The sequence below is a fragment of the Tarenaya hassleriana genome, unplaced genomic scaffold (genome assembly GCF_000463585.1).
Source record: "Tarenaya hassleriana unplaced genomic scaffold, ASM46358v1 Cleome163, whole genome shotgun sequence".
NCBI lineage: Eukaryota > Viridiplantae > Streptophyta > Magnoliopsida > Brassicales > Cleomaceae > Tarenaya > Tarenaya hassleriana.
In genome coordinates, this window is record NW_010965051.1 from 209,745 (window position 1) to 236,959 (window position 27,215).

General features: G+C 40.0%; 6 protein-coding genes across 10 annotated transcripts in view; all 6 read left to right on the forward strand.

Annotated features, from left to right (window-relative positions):
• Window positions 1-1,011, forward strand: part of LOC104809750 (type IV inositol polyphosphate 5-phosphatase 3) — a 4,433-nt gene extending 3,422 nt beyond the window's left edge. Inside the window, exons 9-11 of the mRNA XM_010535823.1 lie at window positions 1-87; window positions 175-283; window positions 459-1,011. Coding sequence (XP_010534125.1) covers window positions 1-87; window positions 175-283; window positions 459-800 — 538 coding nt within the window. The 3' untranslated portion in view covers window positions 801-1,011. The remainder of the gene's footprint in view (window positions 88-174; window positions 284-458) is intronic.
• Window positions 1,012-1,344: 333 nt separating this feature from the next.
• LOC104809751 (40S ribosomal protein S18) lies at window positions 1,345-2,782 on the forward strand. Its single transcript, XM_010535824.1, has 4 exons — window positions 1,345-1,455; window positions 1,637-1,797; window positions 2,210-2,398; window positions 2,477-2,782. The coding sequence occupies exons 1-4, from the start codon at window positions 1,453-1,455 to the stop codon at window positions 2,580-2,582; spliced, it is 459 nt and encodes a 152-aa protein (XP_010534126.1). The 5' UTR covers window positions 1,345-1,452; the 3' UTR covers window positions 2,583-2,782.
• Window positions 2,783-7,860: 5,078 nt separating this feature from the next.
• LOC104809752 (agamous-like MADS-box protein AGL12) lies at window positions 7,861-10,691 on the forward strand. Its single transcript, XM_010535825.2, has 7 exons — window positions 7,861-8,244; window positions 8,325-8,427; window positions 9,405-9,466; window positions 9,573-9,672; window positions 9,809-9,850; window positions 9,989-10,030; window positions 10,305-10,691. Exons 1-7 carry the CDS (start codon window positions 8,063-8,065, stop codon window positions 10,404-10,406), a joined length of 633 nt encoding a protein of 210 aa, XP_010534127.1. The 5' UTR covers window positions 7,861-8,062; the 3' UTR covers window positions 10,407-10,691.
• Window positions 10,692-11,607: 916 nt separating this feature from the next.
• On the forward strand, window positions 11,608-16,191 carry LOC104809753 (pentatricopeptide repeat-containing protein At1g71490). 3 transcript variants are annotated; one of them, XM_010535828.1, is made up of 3 exons: window positions 11,608-14,330; window positions 14,411-14,471; window positions 14,882-16,191. In XM_010535828.1, exon 1 carries the CDS (start codon window positions 11,918-11,920, stop codon window positions 14,087-14,089), a length of 2,172 nt encoding a protein of 723 aa, XP_010534130.1. In that variant the 5' UTR covers window positions 11,608-11,917; the 3' UTR covers window positions 14,090-14,330; window positions 14,411-14,471; window positions 14,882-16,191. The 3 variants fall into 3 exon arrangements, with proteins under 3 accessions (XP_010534130.1, XP_010534129.1, XP_010534128.1); XM_010535827.1 differs by having other exon boundaries at window positions 14,414-14,471; window positions 14,603-16,191; XM_010535826.1 differs by having other exon boundaries at window positions 14,414-14,471.
• Window positions 16,192-16,603: 412 nt separating this feature from the next.
• Window positions 16,604-23,024, forward strand: LOC104809755 (SCY1-like protein 2). Of its 3 annotated transcripts, none has more exons than XM_010535832.1 (15): window positions 16,604-16,963; window positions 17,645-18,033; window positions 18,128-18,232; window positions 18,331-18,438; window positions 18,572-18,754; window positions 18,961-19,087; window positions 19,189-19,250; window positions 19,360-19,446; window positions 19,536-19,622; window positions 19,997-20,110; window positions 20,512-20,640; window positions 21,094-21,156; window positions 21,313-21,474; window positions 21,632-21,750; window positions 21,874-23,024. In XM_010535832.1, the coding sequence occupies exons 1-15, from the start codon at window positions 16,861-16,863 to the stop codon at window positions 22,772-22,774; spliced, it is 2,739 nt and encodes a 912-aa protein (XP_010534134.1). In that variant the 5' UTR covers window positions 16,604-16,860; the 3' UTR covers window positions 22,775-23,024. The 3 variants fall into 3 exon arrangements, with proteins under 3 accessions (XP_010534134.1, XP_010534131.1, XP_010534132.1); XM_010535829.2 differs by having other exon boundaries at window positions 16,606-16,962; window positions 17,642-18,033; XM_010535830.2 differs by having other exon boundaries at window positions 16,606-16,962; window positions 17,642-18,009.
• Window positions 23,025-23,650: 626 nt separating this feature from the next.
• On the forward strand, window positions 23,651-25,976 carry LOC104809756 (endoglucanase 9). The gene is made up of 5 exons (XM_010535833.2): window positions 23,651-24,110; window positions 24,209-24,712; window positions 24,872-25,021; window positions 25,107-25,218; window positions 25,332-25,976. Exons 1-5 carry the CDS (start codon window positions 23,868-23,870, stop codon window positions 25,826-25,828), a joined length of 1,506 nt encoding a protein of 501 aa, XP_010534135.1. The 5' UTR covers window positions 23,651-23,867; the 3' UTR covers window positions 25,829-25,976.
• Window positions 25,977-27,215: the final 1,239 nt, after the last annotated feature.

A 27,215-nucleotide genomic window follows, 5' to 3' on the forward strand; every position in this document is an offset into this window, starting at 1 on the left:
GAATGCCGATGTTCATGAGATTCACAAGAGAACCATCTTCCACTCGGTCTCTGCTCTTGGGCTCCCAAAGCTTATCTATGATCATGAGTGAGCAATTCCTGGAAACTCAGCCCGTTTCCTCCGATACTCATTTACATGGCTTTGACAAAAGCCTCTGACTCTTTCTTTCTGCAGGAGAATAATTTGGTTGGGCGATTTGAACTATCGGATTAGCATGTCCTATGATAAAACCAGGGAGCTCATCTCAAAGAAAGAGTGGTCTGTGTTACTGGAGAAAGACCAGGTAATAGAGCAATTTCCATAAAAAATGCAATACAAGTGTAACCTAAAACGTGAACAAAAGCTCGATAGTCGATGCTAGCTAAATGAGGCTAAAGTCTCTGGAAAATGGAGAAGACTGTTCTGTCATCTGATATCAACTGCCAGAACAATAATGATAATGTTTGATATGATGGCAGCTGGTAAGAGAGTACAAGAAAGGCAGGGCATTTGAAGGATGGTCGGAAGGAAGCATTGATTTTGCACCAACGTACAAGTACCAAGTGAACTCCGATAGGTACAGCGGGGAGGATGCAAGGGCTGGAAGGCGAACACCAGCATGGTGCGACAGAGTTCTCTCTTATGGCAAAGGAATGAGGTTGGTTCGTTACCAGCGCAGCGAACAGTCGCTTTCTGATCACCGTCCTGTCACTGCCACCTACTTGGCTGAGGTTGAAGTCTTCTCTGCTCGTAAACTGCAGCGAGCGCTCACCTTCACCGACGCTGAGATCGAGGAGGAGGAACTCCTGGCCGTTGTTTGAGGGAAGTTTCAGATGCTATCTTTCACAGTTAGTAACTCTATATGAAGTACGGACTACTAAGAGAGAGAGATATCTTGTACGGATAGAATTACAGAAGCAGTGAAGGATAAAATAGTTGGCGAGTGAGCGCTCTTCATTTCGTCATCAAGACGTTTCAGATTTAAATATAGTTGTTGTGGTCTATGACTATGTTAATGCACCTACTTGTATTGGTGGTGTAGACCGAAACTCATCTGTTTACGACATCAAAATATGGGTTTTTAGTTTAATCCATTAGGATCGAGTTCTCCGGCAGCTTTCTAATTGGTCCATGCCACTTTTGTCCCATTGGATTTAGACACGTGGGCCACAAAAGTTTTTTTGTCAACGGCTGCACGCCCATCAAACCGCCCACAGTTCTCCTGGGCTACCCTACCCAATTGCTTTGTTCGTGGGCCCAATCGAATCGAGATCCACGGGCATGTTCGATTCGATTTGTACAGCTCCAGGGCAAATTAGTAATTAATGAAGCGAGGTATGCAAACCCTAGGAGGTCGCCGCTCTAAAAAAATAAAATGCGAAGCCATTACGCTCAAAGCTCCTCTTCAGCTGCTGCGCCCCATAGTCTTCAAGGAGCTTCTTCCTTACGCTCGACCCTTCTCCGCTTCCCAGAATGGTAATAATGAACTTCGATGTCTCTGGAATTGCATTCAGTCTCGGGTTTAGGGTTTACTGTATTTAGCTTTTCTGTGGGATTTCGCCTGTTGCATTCGATAATCTGCTGCTCCTATATGCATCTGGTTATGGTTGACGCGTTAGACTTCGAGGTTTATGGATCTAGTTCTGCTTATGTGCAGTCTCTGGTGGCCAACGAGGATTTTCAGCACATTCTGCGTGTGTTGAACACCAACGTTGATGGGAAGCAAAAGATAATGTTTGCACTGACCTCCATCAAGGGTATCGGTCGGCGATTTGCCAACATTGTCTGCAAGAAGGCTGATGTTGACATGAACAAGAGGTGTGCTCGTTTTTCCTCTCTTCTCTCCTAATCATGCCTTGTTCTCCACATATCGTATTCGCCTCCTACTATAATAATTGTGGGAAGTAGTATATTTCTTGTTCCGACCGGAGACTGTTTCCGTGTTTTTTTATGTTGTCTTCACCCCATTCGCTTATGCTTATTGTGTGAAGTTGTATTGGTCCTTCAGTATTATGTTCCTAGGTTTTGTAACTAAACTGGATGTGTTACACTACTGGGTTCCAAAAGTACAGTTTTTTTTCTTGTCAACATGTGATTACCGTTCTTTGCGAGGTAGAGTTTATCTGCATTCAGGCGGAATTATGGGGAGGGGTTAGTATATGACAGGCGAATACATACACTAGCTGGCATCTCTCGTGTTACTGGATACTTTCCTTGGTCCTAATTTCAGGGCTGGAGAACTAAGCGCTGCTGAGCTAGACAACCTCATGACTATCGTTGCAAACCCTCGCCAGTTTAAGATCCCAGACTGGTTCTTGAACAGGCAGAAGGACTACAAGGATGGCAAATATTCCCAGGTTGTCTCCAATGCTCTTGACATGAAGCTCAGGGATGACCTTGAGCGCCTCAAGAAGATCAGGTATTAACATTTTCCACTGTTTTTTAACCATCAATAGATAGAATTTAAAAAAGCCGGCATATTCTGTGATTGTAACAGAAACCACCGTGGTCTGAGGCACTATTGGGGGCTGAGGGTGCGTGGCCAGCACACCAAGACTACTGGCCGTCGGGGAAAGACTGTTGGTGTCTCCAAGAAGCGCTGATGGATGCCTTGTTTTGCTCTTTCTGTTGACTGGAGAAGGGGCTTTCGTGTTAATTTCATCACTACAATGTTTTATCTCGTATAAAGATTATTTTTATATATATATTTAGAATCAATATCTTCATGGATTCGGGGCTTTGCCGTTTGTATTGCTTTTGGGTCTGACCATTGAGCAGCGTACCCGGTAGTCGATTTCAACAATCGTTCTATCGTGCCTTTGCTTCACTTTATCTCATCTAATTTCGATCATTTCGGATTTTGCAGTTTCCTAAAATTTGTACAACTAAACATTGCATTATAGAAAATATGTAGAAATAGGTTGGTCCATGAGATTTCAATTACAAATCCAATTCGTTCAGCCCAAGATATATTGGGCCTATAGAAGCCCTAATTGGGTCCATATTCAACCCGCGCGTGATGCCGACACGCACTGTCGAGCTCGCAAGTCCCATGGATTTTAATCTTTAGGCACATTAATTTCTCACATTATTGTTGACCTAAGAATTCCGACTGTTCTTCGTATTACGGAATGTCGTAAAAAAGGGTATATTGGAATCCTCATGAGAAGAGATTGCTCAGGCAAAATCCCTCTTGCATATCATTGGAGGATTTCTTCTCAGAAGGCCATATAATAAAGGAAAAGGGGAGAGCGATTGATGATGGCATTAATGAAAGCTGGGACAAACTAAGAGCAAACCAACACGACTCTCGCAGCTTTTCAATTGTTTTTACCACAAGTTGGGTTCTCCTCTGTCGGAGATATTGTCGCATTTAATTGTGATATATCTTTATATATATTAGGAATATTTTCAAATATTTCGCGCCTTTCTGTCTCGCCTTGCTTTTTCCTCCTCTTTCCACACGGAACCGTTTTATACAATCATAAAAATAAAAACTTGCTAACTCTTTATGCTTTTTTTTATGTTTTTTTTTTATAACCAGGATGGTTCTTCGGGCCTTCGGCCCGATTACATCCACCCTAGGCCCAGGACCAGCCTTTGTATATGGACTATTTTAGTCCAGAAATTACATCTCTCCCCACCAGTGGAATCGAACCCAGGACCTTGAGGATGACTTTGTCACCTCTCAACCACTGGGCCACCAATTGTTGGGTTTTTTTTTTATGTTATACGTAGCTTTATTCAAATACTGAAATGTAAAATCATACATATAACTTTTTTAAAACGTTCTTCCAAGGTTATTCTACAAAGTTGATTTACTAGAAAAGGAGGTAAAACGTTGATAATTATCAAATTTGAATCTCTATGCAGTTGGCAAATTTTATTATTATCACATCAATATCAACATCGCTTTAGTCCCAAATTTACTTAGAGTCGGTTGCAAATTTTATTATAAAAAAACTAAAAAATATATGTGAAGTTGTTTCGAATTCTCATTTATCAACCAAAAAAATTATAAAGAAATAGAGGGTGAGGAGCTAAATACATTAGGACAAAAAAAAACTTATCGAGAATAAAGCATGGACTGTTGTTTATGCGGATCATTTTGATCAACCCCAACATATTTTACGGAAAGGTTGAGAGGAAGACTAATTATAATTCTAGTTGTTGTTTGCATTCTGATGAATCTTTTATTAATCTACACCGGAAACCCATTAAACTCGACGCCACACGTCTCTCATTGTCTTACGTTTGCATCCAATGTGATACCATTGTAATTGTATTGAAAAATAAAATATGAAAAATAAATAAATAATAAAAAACGAAAGTGGTATCTGTAGAAAAATAAAATGCGGAAATTAAATTAGAAAGAAATAACAAAATATAAAAGAACATAAACACTTTTATTGCTACATCTCTTCTTCTTGTTCCATTATAATGAAAATAACTCACATATTTATAGAAAAATTAACAAATGAAATAAAAAGAAATATAGATATAACGGAAATAAATATGATTCACAATATTTAACATAATATTGTGTTCCTCCAAAATCTAAATTTTCCTCCAATCACATATTCATTTTCTTATTTCAACATTCCCTCTCAAGATTGATTTTGAAAGAATGCAAAAATCAATCTTGAAAAGATAATGCGATAAAAATCCATAGACATTTTTATTGTCTTTTGAAAAATCCATAAACACCAAATTTAGTTCTTTTAGAGAATATTACCCATGTTCAAATCATTTCGCTTGACTTTGAAGTTCTACCTTTAACTCTTTTTGTCATAGCACCTCGCTTGATCTTAGAGTTTTTAGGTTTGACTTCTTTTTGTCACAACACCTCCTCGTTTGATTTTGAGATTTTTACTCCCATTTGAACGATTTGGATATATGAACTTCCAAAAAAAAAGAGATTGAGAAAAAAAGATATAGAGCAGATCGAACCAGGTTCTGATACCATGTAGAAAAATAAAATGCGGAAATTAAATTAGAAAGAAATAACAAAATATAAAAGAACATAAACACTTTTATTGCTACATCTCTTCTTCTTGTTCCATTACAATGAAAATAACTCACATATTTATAGAAAAATTAACAAATGAAATAAAAGGAAATATAGATATAACGGAAATAAATATGATTCACAATATTTAACATAATATTGTGTTCCTCCAAAATCTAAATTTTCCTCCAATCACATATTCATTTTCCTATTTCAACAGTATCATGTATTAAATAATAAAAAGTAGAAAATAAATAAATAAATAAAAATGAAAGAGAAAAAGAATCAAAATACTTTTGTTGGTATATTTTTTATTTTTATGGTTATATTACAATGAAAATCAAATACATATTTATAGAAAAATTAAGAAACAAAATAAACAAATATATAAATACAATGGAAACAAATCAAATACATAATATTTGCCATAATAATACTGTATCCATTTTTATTTTCAATCATATCTCAAAATCTTATTTTACTCTTTTAATATTTTTATTTTTCTATTTTAAATAGAATTTTGAACTTTGACTTCTTTTTATCATAACATATCGTTTGAATTTGAATTTTTGTTTCCCTTTGTAGGATGATAAGTTATATACTTCGATTTTCCAAGTGTGCTTTCACCGTTATTCAAAAAATTAAATATCTAAAAAAAATCATAATAAACATCTTTGTGTGTTAATTCTATTTTACAACTATTTTATATATAAATTTATAAATTGATTTTTGATTTACTTAACAAATAATTTTACAAAAAGCCGTGCACCTCATTTGGTAGTGTAGAATATGAAAGTATTTTACTGTTTTCCTCGCACCAACAAAAGTATCTTTTCTTTAAATTTTCCATATGTAAACATTGTGATCATTTAATTATTATATAGACAAATATTAATAAAAATAAATACAAAACATTAAACTATAATTAATAAGCATGAAACAAGTATAAAGAGCTACCTTAATAATCCTACGGCATCTAGCCCTTGCTTTTAAAGATTCATTTTCGATCTGATAGATATTTATAATATCTAAGTGGCGTTTGCCTTTTGATCCCTAATGTTAATTAATTCCGTAAACCATGATCAATTTCAGGTGCATCAAATAATATGCCATGTATGCATGTGTATTTGCATATATGCTTTTGTGATTAAAATTAAACCGTTACACATAAAAGACTAACCATTTATATGTGTAGCACGAACGAGTGAGGACCAAAAATAAAGTTGATTAAAAGGCAGGCAGTGAGATTTTTGGAGGATATGAAAAATAAAATAAAATAAGAGGAGAGAAAAATGAAAGTAAAGTAAAAGACAAGTGTCAATCATAGACGCGATCTGCACAACCAATGATCGCAAAGATTCGAGAAAAGCATTCCCTTTTGCTTTGTGCCTTTTTCGTTTTGATTTGACAAAGATTCTCGCTGCCTTGTTCGTTACTTATCATCGACCCGAGAGCGAGACACAGACAAAATATTTTTCCAGCCCAAGAGCGACGCACTACTGCCCCGCCATTAAAGAATTGCAATTTGCAACGAATAAGGTTCTGTTTCTGCCAAAATTCCAGCAGAAAAAAGCTGAGTTATTTCATTTTATAAAAAAAAAATTCTTTTCTAGTTCAGCGATATGTGATCACGTGCACTGCACATTCTGTTCATCGAGTTTGCATGTACAGAACAGTTGACTTACAACCAGTCTCCCCGTCTTGATGGATGTATATATACGCGCGTGTGTGAGTGTATGTATATATTCTCGTGTTGTAGACGAATAATATCCAGGAGATTTGTCATTTAGACGAAAGGCCAAGCATGATGGCCAGAAAACAGGCAGACGAAGCAAAAATATAAATAAAAAAAGGGTGGAAAGCCAGTCTTATTGGAACCTAACATGGGAAGCTCATCGGCTCTCCATGACATGGTTTGCACATGGAAACCCTTTTTGCCCCATTAAATCTTGACTTAGTACCCATGTTTATTTGTTCTTTATTAGTTATATGCTGCTAATAATTAATTTATGTTATTTTATTTATTAATCCACAGTACAAGACATGTCTTAATCCCATAATTAACCAACAAACAGACGCAACCGCAAGTACTTGATTTGGATAATTCTTCCAAACAACAAAGTCTCTGAACATACAGGTGTCCGCATCATATATATGGGAGGCATATATCTATCAAATTCGATAGTTACCATAGGCGCACGTCACGTTATGAATTTATTTTGAAATGGTATAAGCAGATATCATAACATAAGTGTGTTACATCAGTTTCATTTCATTTGTCAACAAAACCTAGGGAGTTAACCTAGACAAGCCGCTATAACCATATTATAATATAGATAAAGCATCTAATTGACAATACAGATTCCTCACCTTTACTGTTTCAACAGCAACTTGAGCGTAATACATAAAACAGTTTGATCGTAATACGTACATAAAAACGTCTGATTGAATAGTAGAGATGCCCTGCCCATCACACATCAAATACTTGAGATATAAAAGGACTGCATAGAGAGAGATAATAGGCCGTGGATTTTCTCCTATTCGTTTTGGCTTGAAAAATTAAAATTTTGCAGCCTATACGTTCTAGACGCTAGCCACGGTCAAATCCTTGACAAACACAGCAGCGTACAACGATAACCAAATGGCACGGGCATATATATGCAGTAGCTAATTCATGCCACATTTGTTTTTATCTTCTATAATGATCTTAACCTAAACTAGATCATCGACTGGTATTATATATATGTGGTGAGGGAAAAGTGAGATATAACTTAATTAATTAGGCATATATATATATAATACATGCACATATATTTATACAAACGATACGTATATAACAGACAGGCTCACTAAGATATAAAAGAGAAGAAGTGGGTGACGTGTAAAGTTATAAGGTTCGAGGGGGAAGGAGAGAGAGGTGGAAGAGGATGTGATCAGGAAGAGATATAAAAGGTGGAATGGGTTAGGGTTAACGCACAAGTTAAGTCTTATACCGAGAGAGAAAAGTGCGCAACCTCGAAGCTAGTTCAAACTAGTGGGAGGTTGTCCGCATTCGAACACGAACAAGTAAAAAGAATGGCACGTGGGAAGGTACAGCTGAAGAGAGTAGAGAACCCGGTGCACAGGCAGGTGACGTTCTGCAAGAGACGAGCTGGCCTTCTCAAGAAAGCCAAGGAGCTCTCTGTGCTTTGCGACGCCGAGATCGGCGTTCTCATCTTCTCTCCTCAGGGGAAGCTCTATGAGCTCGCCACCAAAGGGTAATCCATCATCCAAACTCTCTCGCTCTCGATCGATGTCTGCGTGTGACGTATGACGTGGTATATATCTGACTAATTAGAACGATGGAGGGACTGATTGAGAAGTACCTGAAGTGCACCACTGCTTCTGCTTCTTCTGCTTCTGTTTCTGCTTCCGCTGCTCCTCATGAACCCCCAAATCTTGTACGCCTTTCTCCCTCTTTTCCCAGTCTTAATCACGTATATCCATGTCTCCTCAATCTCTATTTTTTTTTTTATAATAAAATTACTATTTAGAACGGATCGTCTCATTGATTATAAATACGGTTTATTGTCTCATCATCATTAATTCATTTTAATTCGGTCCCTTTCTCATTAAATTTGTATAGGATAACTTCTAGCGGGAGTAGATTTCGTCCTGATTTTTACCCGATAATGTCTTTCTTCTTTTCCTACATCTTCAATTTAATTATTTTGATTTATATTTGTAGTTTTATCATAATTATGTACTCTCTACCAAAAAAGTGTAATTTAGTGTCACACTGAACATATATATATATATATAAACCCGATCATATGACATGTGTCAGCAGCAGCACCCAATCATTTAATACATCAATTCTAATTAATCGGGAGTCGTTAATAATTATTTGTGATTTAAAAAATAAGATATTGGGAGGGGCACCTGATACTGATTCTAAATATATTGACTAAAAATTAAAACGCGCTTCTCGAATCTGAATTATCTGAATATTTAATGTGTCCAGGCTCAGTTGAAGCCTCGTAGGTTTAGCTTTCCGTAACGAAGTTGATTAAAAATGCAATTGTATTGTACTCACAGTGACGCAGTCACTAAGCCATATTAGTTTACACACCTATATATAATATATGCATGTATAAAGGATTAAAGGGTCATTATAGAAATCGATTAAGGTGCTAAAAGGTAAAATAGTTCCTGAATTATGAACGCATGCTAACGACTGTACCAACTTTTAACAAATGTAATGGTAGGGATGCAAGTAACACTTGCAATTCTGATTGCTTTTTATGACTGATTAGGTAACGGATGTTATGTCTTGTCCCAAATACCGCGAGCTGAACAGAGTTATATAGTAACCGATGTTTGGTTTTTATATATGGATACACGACAAGAAATATTGATTTGGTGATGGAATTATTAGGATCCGATAGATGAGATCAATATGCTTAGGCAAGAGATTGAAATGCTGCAGAAAGGGATAAGGTACATGTTCATTTCCAGCACAAGCATTTTCCTAATTATTACATTCACACACACAGAGACATGTCTGTGTACACTTACATATACTGATATATATATGTGCGTGCAGGTATATGTTCGGAGGAGGAGACGGAGCAATGGGTCTGGACGAACTGCTTTTGCTTGAAAAGCATCTGGAGTATTGGATTTGTCAGATTCGCTCCAGAAAGGTTCTTTACAACATTTGCATATGCTGTCACCCACACCCCAATATGCACTTAATTTGTTTTTTCTTTGGGAATTTCACACATGACTTTAGGGAAGTCGAACTGAAAGTATATTGATATGAGGTGCATGGCGTTGCAGATGGATATTTTACTTCAAGAAATCCAGTCATTGAGGGACAAGGTCAGTATGTGATTCTTACACTTAAAGGCCATACGTATCGCCGTTGTATAACATGAATGAATGTAATGCACTTATTGCGAATATATTGTATACTGATATTAAAGTTGATTAATTGATTAAATAATGTGCTCCATGAAGGAAGGAGTCCTCAAGGCTGCCAACAAGTATCTCCGCGACAAGGTAACGGACAATAACTTCATTTCATCATTAGATCTAAGCCTAACTACACATATACATACCTATGAACATATATATACATCCGAACATTAGATACATCAAATCCAAAAGTAAAATTGTAAAATCAAATGGAAGAGGAATATATACTATTGTTAATTGGTTGATCGTTGTCCAATAATATAATCACAGACTTGGTACTATTTCGCCATCTGAAGGTGAAGTGAATCTCTGGATCCCTAACTGAGTACTATCTCTCCTTCTTGTCGAATTATTGCAGATGGAGGAGAACAACAATAGCATGATAGCTGCTAACTTTGCACCGATGACCACTAACTATAGTTATCCACTAACCATGCCAAATGAAATATTTCAATACTAGACACACAGGAATTTGGCCATGTCTTATATTAATGTCAAGTCTCCAGGTAATTATAATAATGGCCAGTGGAATTTCTGTTCCATGCCACAGGCGAAACCTCTATTGTGTACGCGTATACTCTTTCTAGTTTATGTGTCTGGAGAATGGATTAACGGCTTGCTATGTAATTGTGATGTTTTTCTTTCTTTAAAAAAAAATATAACCCGTTTCATTCCTTAATAAATTTGTTAAGCAGATATTGGACCGTCAAATCAGGGTTATAGTTTTATGTATGATGGTTTTCAATTCCATTTTCATACCCCGAGTGAGAGCCTTACAGGATTTGACCATAGAATCAATTGAACTGCTGTATTTGGCTCTTTCACATCCTTTATTTTCCTTCTCCTTGTGAAGATCTCAGTTCTAATTTACCGTTGCCGTCTCACTCAAAAGCACTTGTACGCCATATTTTGGTCAGCTCTCTAGCTAGAATTGTTACACTTCCTTAAAGGCCCCCGTGTCTCGCATTTTATTCTCAGCGGCTCTTCTGCTGACAACGGGAGGAAGCAGTTGGCGTGGAGGGACGTCGGAAGGCAAAGCCATATTGGCGAGGGAGAGGAGCGGTGTGAAAGGGGCTTCCTTCTTGATTTGTTTGAGTTTCTCTCTTCTTGGGAACCCGTTTTCAACCTCGATCTCAGTCTCTCTCGTCTTTTACAACTATGAGGTATCATCTACGGGATTCATGGCGGACACATGCTCAGCCAAAACTTCATCTCTCCATTTTGCTCCGTATTGAAGTAATATGTATAAAAACAGTAGCAATGAGGACACGAAGAAGAAAAAGACATTGGGGACACATTTTGAAAGAGATTTTTTATGGGAATTGTTTTAAATTATGTATCCACACACGTTTAACTCTCTAACCGCACTTTAGTTCTTCTAGTGAAAAGATGCCGTGTTTGCCGGAATGTCAAATAACTCATCTGTGCACGCATCCAAAGATTCCAAACAAGCCTTCGTGTATGAGGCTTGAGTAGACGTGGCCCGAGGGACGAAAAAGTGAGGCCCATTAGACAACAAAAATAAGTTGGGAGTAATTTTTTTTAGAAGAACAAAAATAAGTTGTGAAGAAGAGAGGCCCATCGGAGTGGAACGGCCCAATATCAGCAGCAAATAATATTGGGGGGAATCGTCTTCTTCGGCACAAATGCTCCACCTTTTTCGTCCGCCTTCTTCCACCTTCCTCTGTTTCCGATCTCAACTCAATCTCCTTCTTTTCCTTGCCCGAGTTCTTTCTCCTTTCTCTGTCGCTCAATCTCCTTTGTCTTTTTTCTTTCCCGGGATCTTTCTCTTTTTTCTGGGACTGCTTTGTTGGTATGCTACTTTGGGCACAGGCGCACCACCTGTTCGATGATATGCCTCTATGAATGAAGAAGCTTCTTCCCATCCTTGCTATGAATTCTACACACGTGGATGAAATGAGACCATATGCCGCTGATGATGTGTACACATACTGCGCACTCTAACAGTATATGCTATCTTCTTCTTCCCGCCCTATCCCTAGAGCTCTCACCATTTCTCAGATTCTTAAGTTTATTCCTAGTTCATGGAAAAAGTCCCCAACAACAGTCCCAGCAACTACCAAAACCCAGGATGAAACTATGTTCGTCAGTCTTTTCGAATCTCTCGATTACTTCGCCAGCCGCGGCCTCTTATCTGACGCTTTTAGAGTTTTCTCTCTTCTTCGTCTCCAACCTTCTTCTTCTGCTATTTCCTGTGGCTTCATTTTGCATTCTGCCGCTTTGCTTTTATCCGCCTGCGTCGACCTTCATAAATTCGACACAGGGCGGCAAATTCACGCTCTTGCTATTTCGTCGGGTCTCGAATACCATCCCGTTTTGGTCCGAAAGCTGGTTACTTTCTACTCTTCTTTTAATCTCCTCGCCGGAGCTGAGATCATTACCCAGAATTCCGAGAGTTTAGACCCCTCACCTTGGAATGTGCTCATCGCTTCATATGCTCGCAGCGAGCTTTTTGAAGACGCTGTTGGTGCTTACAAGCGAATGGTGAGTAAGGGAATTCGACCCGATGCTTTCACTTATCCATCTGTGCTCAAGGCCTGTGCAAAAACTCTGGATTTTGCTTCAGGAAGGATGGTTCATGGGTCCATTGAGGTTAGCTCTCACAGGAACAGCTTGTATGTCCGTAATGCCTTGATCTCTATGTATAGCAAATTTGGCAAAGTGAATATTGCCCGGATGTTATTTGATAAAATGCCTGAAAGGGATGCTGTCTCCTGGAACGCAATCATAAGCTGTTATGCATCCGAAGGTATGTGGGCTAAAGCATCTGAGCTTTTTGACGAAATGAGGTTTTCTGTTGCAGAAGTCAACGTCATAACGTGGAACACTGTCGCTGGAGGTTTGTTGCGTACAGGCAACCACGGAGGAGTTTTGGGATTAGTCTCTGAGGTGAGAAATCGCTCTGTGAGTTTGGATCCTGTGGCTATCATTATTGGTTTGGGGGCATGCTCGGACCTAGGAGCGATTCGGTTGGGGAAAGAGATTCATGGTCTCGCGATTCGCAGTTTTTTCACTGGAATCCAAAATGTTCAAAATACATTGATCTCGATGTATTCCAAATGCAATGACCATAGGCATGCCTTTATGGTGTTTCAACAGATTCAAGAGAAGAGTTTGACCAACTGGAACTCTATAATTTCTGGTTTCGCCCGAGTTGGTGGATCGGAGGAAACCTCTTCCCTGTTTAAGGAGATGTTGCTCTCTGGCTTTCAGCCAAATTACGTGACACTTGCAACCATTCTCCCTCTCTGCGCCAGTGTGGCAAATCTGCAGCATGGGAAGGAGTTACATTGCTATATCTTGAGGCGCCAGAACTTTGAGGACTGTTTAATCCTATGGAACTCCCTTCTTAATATGTATGCAAAATCTGGGAAAATGGCAGCTGCAAAGAGAGTATTCAACTCGATGAACAGGAGGGACAATGTGACTTACACTTCTTTGATAGATGGGTACGGCATGCAGGGTGAAGGACGAGTAGCCTTAGCACTGTTCCAAGAGATGATCAGATCTCATATCAAACCTGACCATGTAACCATGGTTGCAGTTCTGTCGGCCTGCAGTCATTCTAGGTTGGTGCACGAAGGACAAAGGTTGTTTGAGAAGATGGAGAGTAAGTATGGGATACATCCTTGTCTGGAACATTTTGCTTGTATGGTTGATCTCTATGGCAGAGCAGGTCTCTTGAGTAAAGCTCGAGATATAATCCAAAGAATGCCTTACGAGCCTAGTAGCGCCATTTGGGCTACTCTACTGGGAGCTTGCCTCATCCATGGGAACATATATATGGGTGAATGGGCAGCTGAAATGCTCTGGGAAATGAAACCAGAGAACCCGGGGTACTATGTGTTGATGGCAAATTTGTATGCAGCTGCTGGTTGTTGGAACAAGCTTGCTGAGGTGAGGACTTTGATGAGGGACTTGGGTGTGAAGAAGGCTCCTGGGCGTTCATGGGTCGATCTAGGTGCTGGGTCTTCTCAGTTCTCGGTGGAGGACACATCAAACCCCCAAGCACAGAGGATTTATCCTCTGTTAGATGGAATGAACGAGTTGATGAAAGATGCCGTTGGTTATGTCTTCAGTCAGGAGCAAAGTTCAGAAGAACTTCTGGAAGAAGTAGGATGAAGCAGACCCCTTTGGATCTTGCTCTCCACTTCACCGTGTCTGATTAGGATAATCAACGTGTCTGCATGTTAACATAGGGCAAAACAAGAAGTGTTCACATGAATACTTTCAGTTGGAGTGAAATACAAGTGAGAGATGAGAGTATGTTTACCTGCAAACATTAAAGAATGGATTCATGAAAGGCTGCTGGCTGAAATTTTTATCCCTCGTATTGCTGCATTCTCATGGAAAAAATGCCCTTGTAAGTTTCTTAGCCTCTTTATCCCATCACCGTCAAATTTTTGGCACTTTGTTTACTTTTTGCATTGCTTTGTCTTGAAGCAGAAGCTAACCGTTCCATCTTGGCTGGTCCATCATTTGAGGAAATTGTTGCAGCAGCCAGGTAACTCCCTCTATAGCAGCCTGAACACACATGCATGCACAGTTGTGGGGTTTGCAAAGGCTTGCGACAATTAGTGCATCTGCTGATCGATTTTAGGAGTATAGCTTAGGTTACCAGGATTGTTTCTCCAGGTTTGGTTGTCGGCTCGTTGCAGGCTGCGTTCTTCTGTTTATGCTGTGAACTCGCTCATCTCTATGTACGCTAGAGGCCGTAATACTGCCACATATGAGGGTTAGACTGTGTTTGAGGCCATGGAGTTCAAGAATTTGATTTCTTGGAACTCTAAGATTGCTACTTTTCAATGCTGTAGTCTTGAAAGCCAAGCTATCAGTCTTTTCGTGTGAATGCATCTGTGATGGAATCTGTTTTGACTGTGTCACACTGCTTATTATCTCTGCTTCTTTGTACAGAAGCGCTGGATCATGATGTGGGTTTGAAGTTTAGTCTTCTGCTACACTCTCTGAGCATAAAATCTGGACATTTAATTCACACTGAAGTGGCGACTTCATTGGTCAAAGTTTACCCAGACTGGGTGGGGACTTTGCTGAATGCTACAAGCTCTTTATGGACATGAGCCATCATCAAGACGCTGTTGCTTGGACTGGGATTATAATGTGTGCAGATCGTGACCCAGAGAGGGCTCTTTTGGCCATTGTCATTGAAAAGAGCTAAATCTTGACTGCTATACTTTCTCAATTTTGCAAAAATCTGTGCAGGACAAGTGAAACCACGCATGCTTCGACAATTCACATGCAAGTGATAGAGGCTGGTCTTGAGACTGTCAGCGCTGAACGATGCTTGTCGATCCACACGTATTCCACAGGTGCGGCTCTATGGAGTTGCTTGAGCAGGTTTTTAGGAGATGGGTTCACAGGGTCTGGTATCATGGAACTCAGTGCTCAAGAGTTATGATTGCATGGGCTACCAGGTGCAGCCATGCTGGTCGGGTAGAAGAAGTAATGATGAGTTTCAGGTCCATGTCCAGGAACATCGAATCTCTTCCTCAGCTAGATCACTACGCTTGTGTTATCGACATGCTTGGTAGGATTGGGATACTTGGTGACGCAGAAGAGGTGATGAAGCAAATGCCGATGGAAGCATAATGCCTGACTAGGTGAGTTAGCAGCGGAGAAACTGATAGAACTGGAACCTGGAAACTCATCCAGTTATGTCCAGATATCGAACATATTCAGTGCAGCGGGTAGCTTTACTGAAGCTAGAAAGGAGATGCAGACATGGAGAATGAGGAAAGAATCGGGTCTGAGCTGGACTGAGATAGATAATGAGGTTCAAGAATCCGTAACTGGAGGGTAGGGAAGCCATATGCAGGGAGCTGATTGGGCGGCTGAAGGAAGGAGATAGGTTACGTGCCAGAGACCCAGTTGGTGTTGGAAGATGCGGAGGAGCAACTGCTGGGTCATACAGCATTTGTTGTCACGGAGGGGCTGAGATTAGTTGGCGGTGCCGGGAAATCGACCCAGAAAACGAAGGACCCAAGGATACGCGATGATTGCCATAGCTTACTGAATCTAGAGAAATAGTTTCTTGCAACGTTTCCTGCTCCTTCAATGACTACTGGTATATAGCTACTGGCTAAGATGTTGGTTACACAAAACTATTTACCAACTGTTAACGAATTGATGATGGGAATAGCCTTGAAATAATGGATGAGGATCTGTAATTGGAATTTCAATAGTTCAAAAAAACTTACTTCATATTCTTTCTGGATCAACAAAAAAACTCTATAGTTTTTTGTTTACCAATTAAACCCTATATTTAGTGCGATTGATCCATAAAATCCTGAACTTTTTAAAAATTCGTTGAAAATCTCCACATATGTTAACTCAATAAAAAATGATGATGTGACATTGATATGGCTTACAAATATCATCACAATTATAACATATCATTATTTTTACATAAAATTTAAATTATTTAAATTTAAATTAAATAATTTATTTAAATTAAATAATTTATTTCAATAGTTTGGCAATTTTACAAGAAGATAGGCGCAGTAGAAGATTCAAATGAAACACTAATTTACCATTTCATCCGATATGTGGCGGTGCATGGTCCAGTTCTCTGGTAAATATCGAAATAAATATTATCCAATTCGTCAATTTACCATTTCATTCGGCAACTCAACCGTCGGTGGCGGCTCTGATTATTCGTTTCTTGCGACCACGGACTCGAAAGTGCGTTCACCGTGTTACTTTCATCTCCGCAACGGCAAGCACTGATTTTGCCAAAAATAAATATAAGTAAATTAAAAACTAGTAAACAAAAGATCGAAGACTGTAATTGAAGGAACAAGTTGCGGAGGAGAGGAAACGATCTCGGATCCAGGCTTCGGCTTTTCTTCGATCTCTCCGGTCTCCGACCAGAAGAAATGTCGATAAACATGAAAACGCTGACGCAGGCGCTGGCGAAGACGGCGGCGGTGATCGAGAAGACGGTTCAGACGACGGTGCAGGAGGTCACCGGCCCTGCATTGCTTTGTCTTGAAGCAGAAGCTAACCGTTCCATCTTGGCTGGTCCATCATTTGAGGAAATTGTTGCAGCAGCCAGGTAACTCCCTCTATAGCAGCCTGAACACACATGCATGCACAGTTGTGGGGTTTGCAAAGGCTTGCGACAATTAGTGCATCTGCTGATCGATTTTAGGAGTATAGCTTAGGTTACCAGGATTGTTTCTCCAGGTTTGGTTGTCGGCTCGTTGCAGGCTGCGTTCTTCTGTTTATGCTGTGAACTCGCTCATCTCTATGTACGCTAGAGGCCGTAATACTGCCACATATGAGGGTTAGACTGTGTTTGAGGCCATGGAGTTCAAGAATTTGATTTCTTGGAACTCTAAGATTGCTACTTTTCAATGCTGTAGTCTTGAAAGCCAAGCTATCAGTCTTTTCGTGTGAATGCATCTGTGATGGAATCTGTTTTGACTGTGTCACACTGCTTATTATCTCTGCTTCTTTGTACAGAAGCGCTGGATCATGATGTGGGTTTGAAGTTTAGTCTTCTGCTACACTCTCTGAGCATAAAATCTGGACATTTAATTCACACTGAAGTGGCGACTTCATTGGTCAAAGTTTACCCAGACTGGGTGGGGACTTTGCTGAATGCTACAAGCTCTTTATGGACATGAGCCATCATCAAGACGCTGTTGCTTGGACTGCCTCTCCAGGACTACGAGCTCCTCGATCCGATCGGTTCCGCAGGTCCCGGCCTCGCCTGGAAGCTCTACTCCGCCAAGGCGCGCGACTCCACGCGCCCCCAGCAGTACCCCTCCGTCTGCGTCTGGATTCTCGACAAGCGCTCCTTGTCAGATGCTCGTATCCGGGCGGGGCTCTCCAAGGCCGCCGAGGACGCCTTCCTCGATCTGATTCGTGCCGATGCCGCTAAGCTGGTGCGGCTCAGGCACCCCGGTGTCGTCCACGTCGTGCAGGCCCTCGATGAGAACAAGAACGCCATCGCTATGGTTACCGAGCCTCTCTTCGCCTCCATCGCTAACGCCCTTGGGAATGTTGAGAATGTCGCTAAGGTCCCCAAAGATCTCAAATCCATGGTGCATTATCCTCATTTTCCTTTGATTCGACTCAGCTAGAGTTCCAGATACGAGCAATTGATTGAGAATCTGATCATGTAATTGTTGCTTGCAGGAGATGAGCTTGTTGGAGGTGAAACACGGTCTGCTCCAGATTGCTGAGACATTGGACTTTCTCCATAATAATGCTCGTCTCATCCATCGTGCTATATCTCCTGAGGTCGCTCTCTCAAGCTTCTCTCTCATACTTTCTAGTCTTCTTACAAGTTGTATGTATTTGTTTTCTTAAACATGTGATCTGGCTTTACTTCCCTGCAGAATGTTCTTGTTACGGCGACCGGGTCTTGGAAGCTTGCTGGGTTTGGTTTCGCTCTTTCGGCAGATCAGTGCGGCAATCTAGATAATATGCAAACATTTCATTATGCTGTGAGTTTAAACCCTTGATTTGCTACTACTAGAATTCAATCATATTTTACATGCATTTATTCTGTTCAACTACAAAAGCAAGATAGATTTCACATATGTGATGGTTGTCTCTCCGCATGGCTGGATTGTGCAGGAATATGATGTGGAGGACTCAGTACTGCCTCTCCAACCATCTCTAAATTACATTGCACCTGAGTTGGTCCGGGGTAAAACGCCTTCAGTTGGAGTTTCTTCCGACATTTTTAGTTTTGGATGCCTTGCCTATCATTTAGTTGCACGGAAGCCGTTGCTAGACTGCCGTAACAACGTCAAAATGGTAGTACTAACATTCCAGCTCCTTCATTAATCTTCAGATGTGAACTGTGACATGTCTCGTCTTAAAAGAAAGCCGCCTCTGTTCATGCTTTTCCATCCATTTATAATTTCTATTTTGTACATTTTTTCAATTTAGCCGACAGGATTTATTGGTACATCTTTGTTTTTTTAACGATTGACTATTTTTCGTTTGCAATTTTACTGCAGTACATGACCACGCTGAACTATTTAACAAATGAATCTTTCTCATCTATTCCCTCGGACTTAATCTCTGATTTGCAACGAATGCTATCAATGAATGAGTCCTTTAGACCAACAGCAGTGGATTTTACCGGTAAGATTAACATATTTTATTCTGGTTTCCTCTGGATTGGCTGTAGTTATTTCTTTGCTTGTGTTTGTTCTTACATCTATGCCTTGAATACTTGCTTGTAGGGTCTCCCTTTTTTCGAAGCGATGCTCGTCTGCGTGCCCTCCGGTTCCTTGATCATATGCTTGTACATGTCTAAACTTCCAATCTTTATTTCAGACAGACTGCTTTTAGATAATTGGAAGCATGTTTCCGGGGAATAAACTTCACGTGGAAATTTTGGTTCCTTATTGCAGGAAAGAGACAACATGCAGAAGTCTGAGTTCTTAAAAGCATTATCAGATATGTGGAAAGATTTTGATTCCCGTGTGCTGCGGTATAAGGTAATTTAGGATCTTAAAAGCATCGTCCTCCTTATGGTGATCCTTGAAAAGGAAAACAGTGGCTACTTAAAGTGATTTTTTCCATACAGGTGCTTCCACCTCTCTGTGCTGAACTTAGGAATTTGGTTATGCAACCAGTAATCCTTCCCATGGTTCTAACTATAGCAGAGTCCCAGGTGCATTTCTGCTAAATTCAGGCATTTAAGTTCTACCACTCGGCTCTTTGTAGTTTGTGTATGTTTCTTTCTAAGTCTGGTGTTTGTGTGCTTTATACGGATTCAAGATAAAATTTTGTCTTGTGGAACTTGCTTGTAACCAATTGCTGGCACATTACTCCACTGACTTATCTTTATTTACCTTCAGATTTTGACAGATGGTGTATGTAGATAATTTTTTTCTTCTTCATAAATTAGCTTGTCTTTGTCATTTTGTGGAAAAAATGTAAGTTGCTTAAGAATGGTATTTGACCATTATGTGTTTCACCAAAGTTATTGTCTTGTATCTTTACTGATGTTTGAGTGAATGCTTTCAACCTTGATCACATTTGCAGGATAAAAATGATTTTGAGCTGACAACACTCCCAGCTCTTGTTCCTGTCCTAAGTACTGCAGCTGGAGATACTTTACTGCTGCTTGTAAAGCATGCAGAGCTTATTATTAACAAGGTAAATCAGATCAATATGAGAGACATAACTGGGATTATATTTCCTGACCATGGGGTACTGGGTTTTTGTTTTGAATCTTCTGACTGGAGACATACTAGGAAGGATAAAGGAATTACTACAAAATGTTACGGTCCTGGGAGACAGATGTAGTGTCATTGCTTTAATTTAATGGAAGCATTCAAATGTACATAGTACGTTTACTGCCATAAAACTGACCAATGTATTTATGGTTCTTCTTTACTTATCTTTCTTATACCGCATTTGGTTGAGAGCTCTATTATCTATATCAAATCTAAACACACTGTTTTTTTTTCCTGGATGTCAATTATAAATGTGTTTAACGTTGTTTATCTGTCGTGTATACTGTGAGGTCTCTTACTATGTTTTGTTCAAATTTTCAGACTAGTCAGGAACAGCTTGTATCACACGTCCTCCCAGTGCTTCTCCGAGCCTACAATGATAACGATGTCCGCATACAAGAGGAAGTTCTGAAAAGATCCACTTCTGTTGCTAAGCAACTCGATGGTCAGGTAATGTTCAGTGCTTAATACTTTCTGTTACAGTGTTACTGGAGGAATAACATCCATTTGGTTGGCACTAGCTTCGAAATTTCATCTGTGGTTACACATGACTAGTGTCACTTCCGTAAAAGCATTTGGCTCTGCACCGTAGTTTCAGTCTGTTATTGTAATTTGATAGAATCCGAGATCATATTTTATCGAAAGGCGGTTGCCAGTACTTCAGAAGATGGACAAATGAAGCTCCTAAATTTGGTAGTTCAAGGGACTGAAAGACCTCCTAAAATGATCAAACTTCTCTCATTCTTTATTATTCGGGAAAACATCCTCTTATATAGAGGTACAATACCATACAAGAAACCCTAGTCTATACTAACAATGAAATATAACAAATAAAGCATCAAGATATTAAAATCAGATCTAGCTAAGCCATGTACCGTATTGTTGACATCTCATTTTTTGCAGGTTGTGAAGCAAGCAATTTTGCCTTGTGTTCATGTGTTGGCTCTCAAGACTACTGTTGCTGCAGTATGTTATGCCTCAATTGGTTGTCTCAGCCTGCTTAATTTCCCATCTTCTTTTCCATTTGTAGCTTTAACTATGAGAGAATATCTATTAAAGGACTCCACCTGCTAAACAGAATTTTAAATGGTTTATACTGGGTGTTTCCTCATTGTTGCGCAGGTGAGAGTAAATGCTTTGCTCTGCTTAGCGGAGCTGGTTAACATGCTTGACAAACAATCTGTTCTTGAAATCCTGCATACAATTCAACGATGTACAACCGTTGATCATTCTGCACCTACCCTTATGTGTACCCTTGCTGTTGCAAATGCAATTCTCAACCAGGTAGCAAATGATCTGTGTTCTTCTTGATGTTTTAACATCTTGACATTCATCCTCTCTCTGTGGTAGCATATGTTTTAACATCTTGACATTCATCCTCTCTCTGTGGTAGCATATAATGGGATCACATATCATAATCAATATTGTCTGTTTCTGTCAGTATGGAGTTGAATTCACCACAGAATATGTGCTTCCCCTGATGATGCCTCTGCTCACTGCCCAGCAATTGAACGTCCAGCAGTTTGCCAAGTACATGTTATTTGTCAAAGATCTTCTCAGGTGAACTTTCTTTCTGTTCCAGTACTGCAGAACCAAGCCTTTCCTGTTTCCAAGCCTACGTTCCCCTTTCTACCCCCTGATTTCGTTTTTCATGTGAGAATCCGTTTCGTGGTCTGCAAACAGGAAAATAGAAGAAAAAAGAGGGATTACAGTGAATGATTATGGAGTTCCGGAGGTAAAATCGACCCCTGCCAATGGAATCCAGTTTCATGCGTCAAGCCAAATAAGTGAGAAGGTCACTTCTGCAGCCAAGAGCAGTCCTGCGTGGGATGAAGACTGGGGTCCCCCGAGTAAAGACCCCACTTCGAGAAATCCTGCAGCCGTTCATCACAATGTGAATCCTAAAACTAACATATCTACGGTTCAATCACAGCCATCAATCACGTCTAATCTAGGCAACAGGACAACAAGAGCAACATCATGTCCTGCAGTTGAAATAGAGTGGCCTCCAAGACAATCTTCCAATATCACTGCTCAGCCAGGTAATGAAGAGACACAACTAAACACAGTTGGTTCATCAAATGGAGGTTTTGATGACGTGGACCCATTTGCTAATTGGCCACCACGGTCAAACCGTTCTTTAAGTTCTGGAGGTCTCAACAATGGTCCTGTCGGCAGACCTGTGATCAACAGTACTTCTGGTTTGAGCAGCAGTGTAACAGATACAGCACAGTTCCAGACAGCTAACAATGATATATGGGCTTCTGGGAATTCGTCTCTGTCCACATTGAAACCGCAACAGGGGGGTTCAGCTCCCAGCGCAAACCATTCAGATCCTCTGAACTCTTTTGGGGCACTGACACAGAACCAAGGAACTTTTGGCAGTTGTTTATACAGTAACCCGAAGCCAGTAGATATAAGTTCTATATTCGGTTCTAGCAAAAACGAGCAATCAGCACTGAAGCTTGCACCCCCACCTTCAGTAGCAGTGGGAAGAGGAAGAGGTAGAGGGGGCTCATCTATCGCAAAGTCAAGTGGTTCCAAGCAACAAGCAGAGCAGCCATCTCTTTTGGATCTGTTGTGATCAGGAGGTGTTTGGCTTTGTGTCAGATTTAGACAAAAGTGCTCATTTGGTGTTGAATATCTTCATGGGATTGAGATCATATATAGGTTGTTTTGTTTGTGCCTTTGAAACTGTGTAAATCACGCCTTTCTCTTGACGTTTGCGTCATTATAGTCTTTTTTGGGATGTAAGATGATGTAACCCTCCTAGACATTTCCGGCTGTAGTTGAATCCTGAATAATAGATAGAAAGTTTGTTTTTTTTTTCCTAACACAGAGAAAGTTTGGTGTTTCTGATGGGCTATGATACCTGGGTTTTTTGCCACAGAAATGAGGCTTCTAATGCTAGGACCTCAGGTTTTAGCACTACGATTTTGTCCCTAAGTGGTGATGAATGACTACAATAATAAACAACCATCTCGTTGTATCTAAGCCCCCACGCCTATGTTCCAAATATAAACGATAATTTTTTTCAATTTTCACTAGTAGGGATAATGTAACGCCCCATGAACAAAATGCCTCTTTTTTTTTTATGAAACCCGAAAGCAACAGAAGGGTACAAAAGCAGAGAATAAATAATTCTTTACGCATAAAGAGAGACAAAGTCAAAGGGATTAAGGCAACATTTTCTGCTGATTAAAATTTAAACTCCTTGATTAAGCCCGAAGACTCGGCGCCGTTATCTTGGCGCCATTCACGCTCCCCTTTATCTTTTTGTCTCCCTCATTGCAAGTCATAATTCCCAAAACCTAACAAAACTAACAACTATCTAAACCCTAGAACAAGAGATATCTATCTAAAAAGAACAGAGAATTCTGTCTCCCCTTTACTGCTCCAGTTTGCTTAAAAACTAGCAAGTATTTTCAAACTAACGCAAAGGAATTTCGTACGTCTATATTCATCCACGTGCCCGTTTAGCCAATAATAGTACTCCTAGAACAAAGAGATCTATATAAAAACGAACAGAGAATTTATCTTTAATCTTGAAAAAAATACAAAACAAAACAAATGAAAGGAATTAAGTAGTCAAATGAAATCTAAAAAGCCGTATTTATCGCTCGCATTAACTACGCATCCTTTCCGCTCTCCCTATCTATATATACACATACATAACAATGCTACCCCCGACGCATGCTCTGCGTTCTGCTTCAACATCTCCCAAAATGGCTTCTACTTTCTTCTTTCTCTTCCTCTTCTCTGTAAAATTCCTCGGAACTGCTGAAGCCAACCCCAATTACAGAGAAGCCCTCTCCAAGTCTTTGCTTTTCTTCGAAGGTCAGCGGTCCGGCCGCCTCCCCCTAGACCAACGAATCATCTGGAGGTCAAACTCTGGCCTCTCCGATGGTTCCTCTGCTCATGTAAACCCTAATCCCTGAACCTGTTATCATCAATCAGTAACTAGTGCAACTTTCTCAGCAACACATATGTTAGTGGGTAATTTTGTTATGCGCTGCAGGTGGATCTGACAGGGGGCTACTATGACGCTGGGGACAACGTAAAGTTCAATTTCCCGATGGCCTTTAGCACCACAATGCTCTCCTGGGGAGCTCTGGAGTATGGCAAGCGAATGGGGCCTGAGCTCCAAAACGCACGTGTTGCCATCCGCTGGGCCACAGACTATCTGCTGAAATGCGCTAGGGCAACTCCAGGAAAGCTTTACGTAGGAGTAGGCAACCCAACTGCCGACCATAGGTGCTGGGAGCGACCAGAGGACATGGACACTCCTCGTTCTGTCTATTCCGTCTCACCTTCCAACCCTGGCTCTGACGTTGCTGCTGAAACAGCCGCGGCTCTGGCGGCGGCATCCATGGTATTTAGAAAAGCTGATCCAAAGTACTCACGTTTGCTGTTGTCAACAGCCAAGATGGTGATGCAGTTCGCCATTCAGTACAAGGGTTCTTACAGCGACTCCCTTGCCTCTGCCGTTTGTCCTTTCTACTGCTCCTACTCTGGTTACAAGGTCTGCTTTTTTCATATGTTTTCACTTCCTAGCCTAGGCGATAGAATAAAAGGTTGAAAATATATAGTGGAAGCAAAGCCACTATACTACTTTATCTGAACTTACAACTTCGTTTCCAGAAGCCTCCGTTGTCTTTAGCAGTCGAGGTTGTGATGACAGGATGAATTGATGTGGGGAGCAGCATGGTTGCTTAGAGCAACAAACAACCCGTATTACGCCAACTTCATAAAATCCCTAGGAGGCAGGGATCAGCCTGACATCTTCAGCTGGGACAATAAGTATGCTGGTGCCTATGTCCTCCTCTCACGGGTATGTCTCCTATTACCTGTGAGCGTGATTTAGGGTTACACAATTAACTTGGTTCATCGATTTAAAAAGCTTGTTTCTTTGGCAGAGAGCATTGCTGAACAGAGACATCACCTTCGAGCCCTACAAGCAAGCAGCTGAGAACTTCATATGCAAAATACTGCCACATTCTCCCTACTCGACCACACAGTACACTCAAGGTGACTGAAAACAAAATCTCCTCAGACAAAAAAAAAAAGAGATAATGTCCTAGACATCTCAAGCCTGATAACAATTTTCTTCCTCTCCAAAAACATATATAAAAAAAATGCAGGAGGATTGATGTACAAGTTACCTCAGAGTAATCTGCAGTACGTGACATCCATAACATTCCTGGTGACGACCTACGCCAAGTACATGAAATCGGCTCGACGGACTTTCAACTGCGGCAACTTGGTGATCGTAGCGAACTCGTTGATAAGTTTGTCAAAGAGACAGGTAGATTATATACTGGGAATGAACCCCTTGAAGATGTCGTACATGGTGGGGTTCGGACCCAACTTCCCGCGGAGAATCCACCACAGAGGATCGTCTCTACCGTCTCTGGCAGCTCGATCGAAGACACTAGGGTGCAACGGTGGATTCCAATCCTTTTACACCCAAAATCCAAACCCTAACATATTGACAGGAGCCATAGTAGGAGGACCCAATGAGAACGACGGGTACCCTGACCAGAGGGACGATTACAGCCACTCGGAACCCGCCACTTACATCAACGCCGCTTTCGTCGGGCCACTCTCCTACTTCGCCGCCTCTGCCTCTTCTCCCTAGTACCTTCTTCTTATACTTTATATCTTTGGGCTCCGGGCCCTTCAAATGTTAACGATTGTGGGCCGGGCCTACACTTTCGTGGTTTTCTTTCTAATGTAACTTTCTAGTTCGGCTTATTTCACCAGAAATAATTGGGCCTCTATTTTTAGTGGACTTGAAACTCGTTTTCTTTTGAAATGAGCCCATACCTTTTTATTATCTTAAAAAGTCTAAAAAATTATATTGTTGAAGAGGAAAGATAAAAAACAATAATGGAATATTGAGAGGAGATAGAATATGAAAAAAAGGAAAGAATTTTTTTCTTTCTTTCGTATTTCGTATATTTCAAATGAAATATATCATTATCACCCACTAGGTAGATATAAGAAACTGAAGAAAATTATATTGTAGGTTCACTAGATGATGTGAGTAACACTATACGCATATTTATGATACATGCATATTTTATAATATTCTTTCTTAAACATCTAGTATAAACTGTCTCGTTAAAAACTTTATCATGGAAAAAAAAGTACAACCTTACAATCTTCCTCTTGAATCAATATGCATACATTTTTTCATAAACTTCGAAGACGACGCATTACAATATTCTGAATATACTTTTTGAATATTGAAGTAGAGAGTGTTTGTGAATAAATCAACTACGTTATCACTTGATCGGATATAACGGATATCAATTTCATTGTTCTTTTCGAACTCTTGAGTGTAAGAGAAGTACTTCGGAGGAATATGCTTCATTCGGTCATTCTTTATATATCCTTTTTTGATTTGGACAATACATGCAGCATTATCTCCGAATAATATCATTGGATCGATATTAATCAGTAATCCACATGCTTCTTGTATATGGTGGGTTACAGCTCTGAGCCATACACATTCTCTACGCTTTATGAAGTGCAATGATTTAGTGCGGCTCGAAGATGTTGCAACCAATGTTTGTTTCTGATAACGCTAGGATATTGCAGTATCTCCAATTGTGAAAACATATCCAGTATGTGTTCAAGCTTTATGAGGGTCGGATAAATACCCTGCATTTGCAAAACCGATTGACTCAAATTTCGAATTCCTAGGATAAAATAATCCCAAATCAATCGTTACTTGTAAATAATGAAAAACATGTTTGATCCCTGGCCAATGTCGTCTCGTTGGAGACGAACTATATATTGCTAAAAGATTAGTAGTAACAAACGTTATATCTAGTCGAGTACAGTTAGTAAGATATAACAACGCTTCTATCGCATTGATGTACGGTACTTCAGGACCGAATACCTCATCTTTATCTTCATAAGGGAGAAATAGATCTTTTTCAACATTTAGGGATTTACAAATCATTGGAGTACTAAAGGGATTTGATTTATCTATGTTAAAACATCTAAGAATTTTATTG